Below are 5,606 nucleotides of genomic sequence, written 5' to 3' on the forward strand. Positions count from 1 at the left end.
GAAAAGGAGGAGGAAGAGGAAGAAGAAGTAGAATCAAGCAAACGAGACACTGCAGACACTCGAGAAGAGGCAGAACTGGAAGAGTGTCCCATCATCACTTTTCCGTTGCTTGAGTGAGGAATGCCGCTTTTGCCCAGATGGGAAGACTTGCTGCTGAACTTCTTGATGAACTCGGACATGTTGCTGCTGCTGCTGCTGCCGATTGATGATCCATTCACCCCTCCGCCATTTCCAGTCACTGATGCTTTTTGTCGAGCTGGAGAGCCAAAGGGTGAAGCGGAAGAAGAGGAAGAAGAGGAGGTCAGAGAAGAGGCGGTGGGTGAAAGGGGTGACAGAAGAGAAGAGGAGCTGTTGTTGGAGGAGGTGGTAGTGGCGGTGGGAGACAGCGGAGAGAGCATCGAGGAGAAGCCTGAAGAGGCGGAATTGGAGTTGGTGATGGTGGTCACCTCATCTGACACTGATTCCTGACCTCGGCCCTTCAGCAACTGCTGAAGAGCAGAGTAGGTGGAGGTAGTGGTGGTGGTAGTTGAAGAGGAGGAAGAAGAGGAGGCAGTTGGCGAAATTCCGGAAGAACTGGCAGAGTTGGAGTTGGCCGGCGATTTACTCGGTGACAACAAAGCAGAACCGGAAACGGAAGAAACAGCAGCAGCAGCAACAGTTGAAACAGTAGTCGATGGTCGCACATTGGCCAGCAGTCGCTTGAAGTCGCTCAGCGTCGTCGGACGCATTGGACCGAGGCGGTCCAGGGCCAGCGACTGACGAGTCCTCGGTGCACTTGCTGTTCCCGAGGGTTCCCGATTGCTTTGGGCCAGCAGACTTCCGCTTTTAATACTTCCGTTCAAATTGGGCAGCGTTGCGGCGGCTCCCGTCCAGGAGCGCCGTTTTGGGGATGATGTGGCGGATGATAGTGATGAGCCAATCTGCCCATAGGTGGGATTCTGTTGTGCAGTTGTGGTAAGTGCTGAAGAGAGTTGAGGTGATGTGACGATCGTGGTCGTAGTTGGTGATGATGGTATCGACGATTTGGTCGGCGAGGCACCAGGTGAAGTGAGAGGTGAATTTGAAGATGATGAGGAAGCTGCTGCTGCCGGTTGAGGAGGCGGCGGAGATCGAGTGGAGGTAAAGAGCGTCGGCTCGGTTTTGATGTTCAGCTTCTTCTTCTGATTGTGCAGAATGATGAAGAGGTCCTCGGTGGTGAGGCGGCGATTGGGCGACGTGGTGGTGGTGGTCGCTGCTGATAAAGGAGAAGCTTGTCGTGGTGGTGAAGAAGAAGAAGACGAAGCGGTGGTTGTGGTGGAATTGGTCGACTGTGGTGAATGTGAGGAGTCAGTAGGTGAATTTGTAGTCGTCATTGCAGAAGTGCTGGTGGTGCTGACTTTGGAACTTTGTGGAACACTGATGGTGACCTGCTTTTTGTATGATGTTGTAGATGGTGGTAGTGGTGGAGGTGGTGGTGGTGATTTTAGAGTCCGCTGAGAGGAATGCTTTGTTGAAGGCGTTTTAGGCGGCTCGGTCTCAGTGCTAAAGGACTGCAGGGAAGGCGGGCTCACCCTTTCAGGTGAAAAGTGCAGNCTGCTTTTTGTATGATGTTGTAGATGGTGGTAGTGGTGGAGGTGGTGGTGATTTTAGAGTCCGCTGAGGGGAATGTTTTGTTGAGGGCGTTTTAGGCAGCTCGGTCTCAGTGCTAAAGGACTGCAGGGAAGGCGGGCTTACCCGCTCAGGTGAAAAGTGCAACGAGTTTCGGGGTTTCGGCTTTGGTGGAGTACTACTGCTTAGTTGCTGCTGACTGCTGTTGAACTGTGAAGTTTGCTCAGAACTGGGACTGCCTTTACTAGTCGAGATTTTGGAAATTTTTTTAGAATTTTGGTGGTTCTGATGTTGGCGAGGACTGCTGTCTCGAGAGGACATGCGAGCCAGAGAGGCCAGCTTAGGTTGCGGCAGTGGTGAGCTGAGGTGTCGCTCCTCGAGCTGTTTTCGCTCCAGAGTGCCAAAGTTGTTCTGGTCTATGTCAGCAGCTGCTTTTTCACCCTCCACGGGAGTGACCGTCCTTGAGCTGGCGGTCGTCGAATGTGGATCATCCTCACAGAGCGTGTCCTCTGACTTGGTCATCTCCGATCTGGTGGCCTTTGATCCTCTCACTGGCTCACAACTATCATCAGCAAACGGTATCGAGGCAGTGAAGAAGTGGTGGGCATCACTTTTGCTGCAGGTGCTGCTGCTGGCCATGCTCACCACCGAAGTGGACGGATCACCACCACCACCTCCATCAACTTCTGAAGGAGGGGCACTGCTCGCCGGAAGCGACTCGCAGTACTCATCATAGGGACCGATGTAGGAGAGGGGCGGATAGGAGCGGGCCGAGTCGACCACATCCAGGCTGTCAAAGATGTGCCGCCGTCGACGGAGGTACTCGCTGTTGGTGGACATCGCCTCGGAGGAGCAGGTTTCAGAGGGCGCTTTTCGATGATGATGATGGTGGCCGTAGCTGCTGCTGCCTTGGTGGTAAGCCTGGGAAGCTTGCGAAGCAAGGTCGGACATGTGGTCCTGGTCACCTCTAGCTCCACCACCACCACCACCATCACCACCTTCAGTGCTGACGATGCTGTCCAGGTCCTCAAAGTCCAGTGGCTCAAGTGCTTCAAGTGGCTCATGTTCTGCCTCCACCACCTTCCTCGACGACCTCGACCTCTTCTTCCTCTGCTGATCATCATCTCGGTACTGCTGCAGCTTCACCAGCATACTGCTCACTCTAGGTGGCGGCGGCGGCGGCGGAAGTCGCCGGCAGCTGCTCGAGGCGCTGCTCGCGCCGCTCTCAGTAGTAGTCAGATTGCTCACCTGCCGGCGAAGGACGGAAGTGGAAGCGGAGGCAGAGGTGGAGAAGGTCGAAGAAGAGGAAGGAGGAGGAGGAGTTGTCAGGAGTTGACCGGGTTTGATCGATACAGCGGCTGATTTTGTCAACGGCTGATCAGCACTTTTTGGCAGGTTCAGCGTGGCCGAGCGAAAGTAGTTTCCGCCGTAGTTGGCCGATCGATAGCTGGAGGAGCGCTTGACTCGCGTTCGAGTGGTGTCAAAGTGGTGGTGGTGGTGGTGGTGATAGTGTTTGTGCTGATGAGAGGAAGAACTTTGATGATGGTGGTGATGATCGTCATCAGCGGTGGTGGTGGCCGTGCCGTTCAGCGTACCATTGGAGCAGCTGGACGAACTTCGAAGCGTCTCATCGNTAGCTGGAGGAGCGCTTGACTCGCGTTCGAGTGGTGTCAAAGTGGTGGTGATAGTGTTTGTGCTGATAAGAGGAAGAACTTTGATGATGATCGTCATCAGCGGTGGTGGTGGCCGTGCCGTTCAGTGTACCATTCGAACAGCTGGACGAACTTCGAAGCGTCTCATCGTCATTGTCCTCATCGTCCTCATTGTCAAATGAGGTTCCGGAAACGGTTCGAAGTCGAGTGTTGCTTGACTGCTGTGTTTGAATGATGTTGTTGCCGTTGTTGTTGCTCCGTTGTCGCTGGTGCATCATGCGAATGGCCGCCGCGGTCAGCCGTCGTTTCTCCTCCAGCTCGGCTCGGTGGTGAGCTCGATGTCCGAGCAGGAAACCTGGTCGACCTTCTCCATTGATGTTGTGGTTATTTTGCTGTTGCAGCTGTTGATGACCACGATGACCACTGAACTGATGTGAGCAGTGACTGACGGAGCAGTCAAAGTCGCCGGCCAGCGAGGAGGCAGTGTCGTCCATGGGCGAGAGCAGCATCATACCGTGACCATCATGTTCGCTTTCATTTTCACCTTCTAATTGGGCAATTCGGTCCTCCTTATCCACTTCCTCCTCCTCCTCTTCATCCACTGCCACCGAGGTGGCGTCGCTGTTGGAGAGAATCGAGTTGATGGACTCGTTGGAGCCGTAAGTCGTCTGTTGCAGCTGTTGTTGTTGTTGTTGATCAAGCATCATCACTCCATTGACACTCTTTCCTCCACTTGGAGCTTGTTGCTCCTCTTGAATGCGCTCAAAACGCTTCGAAAGTGCCTTCCGATCGAGCAGTCTACTGTGGCCGTTGTTTTCGGACTTTTTCAGCTTTTGTGAAAGCTGCTGCTGTTTAGGCTGCTGCTGTTGTTGCAGCTGCTCGCTGTTCATTCCCTTCTTATTAGTATTGGAATTGGACATCAACTCAACGGTCATCGGCGTATGGCCAAAGAGAAGGCCCGAGTCGGTGTGCATCGAGGTGAAGTAGCCGTCATTGTCCACCGAGTACACCGACTCTGCCTCGTCGTTCTGCTGATGCTGCTGTTGCTGCTGAGTTGAAGTGGAAGCAGAGTTTGCCCCTGTGGCCTGATCAGTGGTGGTGGACACTTCTGTCGATTCTTTACTGATCCAATTGGACTGCCTTTTCTTTGATAATGAGGACGGTTGAGCCGCCATCATCGTTGTCAGCGGATGAAGTGGACTGGAGGAGGTGGAGGAGGACTGGAGGAGGTCACTGGTGGCGGCACTCCAATTGCCACTCGAACTGCGACCTCCATTCTGATGATGACGCTGTTGCTGCTGTTGCTGTTGTGCATGCTGCATTGCTGGAAATCCTGTTTGCACCGCCGACTCCTCTTTGGATCCACCTGCGGATCGGTATCGAACTGTCACCGTTTGAGCACTGTTATTTGAATTTGTTTTTCTCCAGTGTTTTAGGCTTTGGTGATTGCTATTGATCATTTCACCCGCATTAGAAGAAGTGCTGATGGAGGCGACGTCATCGAGGTTTTGACCACTTGTTCTGGCCGCGGATTTTCTCATCAACGTCACGTAGTCATCAGACTCATCATTGTCATTTAGATCACCATCATCATTCTTGTTGGGGAATAAGTTGTTGAATGGCTGTCTGCCATTGACAAACTGGCTAGGCTGATGGTGTTGAAGGTGGTGAACCTCAACGGCCACCTGATAACGACCACCACCGGCAGTTGTTTTAAGTGGTGGAGTGCTCAGGTGTTTTGAGGGGCCTCTTTTGCCATCAGCAAATGGCGAACGCTTAGCATCATCATCATGATCTTCATCATCATCAACTCCACCAGGTCCTCCACTTTCCGTTTGGCAGCCTCTTTCTGCTCGGGTTTGGGTGTTGTTGTTGCTGTTGTTGCTGCTGTTGTTTTGTCGATGATCAGGCAGCCGCCCACTGAGGGCGTAGGGTGACACCTCTTTACTGTTTGAGAGTGGCGATGAAGAGCTGTTGCCGTTTTCCACTGTCATTGTTCCCATGTTTTTGACGGGCGACTTTGACCTGGACCGACCTCGAGTGGCCACATGTCTGCGAGGGATGTGAAAGTCGGACTGAATAAGCAAACACAAAAAACAAAAAATTAGAATGACTTTTAAGTTTAAGCTCATTTGATTGATTAATTGTATCTCACGTGAATCAACGAACGTNGGGCGACTTTGACCTGGACCGACCTCGAGTGGCCACATGTCGGCGGGGGATATGAAAGTCGGACTGAAAAAACAAGCAAAAAACAAAAGATTAAAATTGATTATCAATTCTAAACATTTCATGATCTCACGTGAATCAACGACCGCCGTCCGACGCTCATCCGCTGGAACCGCCTTCCCGAGGTGTCGATGTTCA

The 5,606-nt window shown here is 52.8% G+C and overlaps 1 protein-coding gene across 1 annotated transcript; it reads right to left on the bottom strand.

The window, feature by feature from the left end:
- Positions 1 to 3,372: 3,372 nt before the first annotated feature.
- Positions 3,373 to 5,233, bottom strand: LOC108382231 (bromodomain-containing protein DDB_G0280777-like; the record flags this gene model as incomplete). The annotated part of the gene is made up of 1 exon (XM_017638618.1): positions 3,373 to 5,233. A coding segment is annotated over exon 1 (1,861 nt), but the record flags the coding sequence as incomplete, so codon positions are not given.
- Positions 5,234 to 5,606: the final 373 nt, after the last annotated feature.

The sequence above is a fragment of the Rhagoletis zephyria genome, unplaced genomic scaffold (assembly GCF_001687245.7).
Source record: "Rhagoletis zephyria isolate East Lansing unplaced genomic scaffold, Rhagoletis_zephyria_1.1 Rzeph_scaffold_25866, whole genome shotgun sequence".
NCBI classification, from domain to species: domain Eukaryota; kingdom Metazoa; phylum Arthropoda; class Insecta; order Diptera; family Tephritidae; genus Rhagoletis; species Rhagoletis zephyria.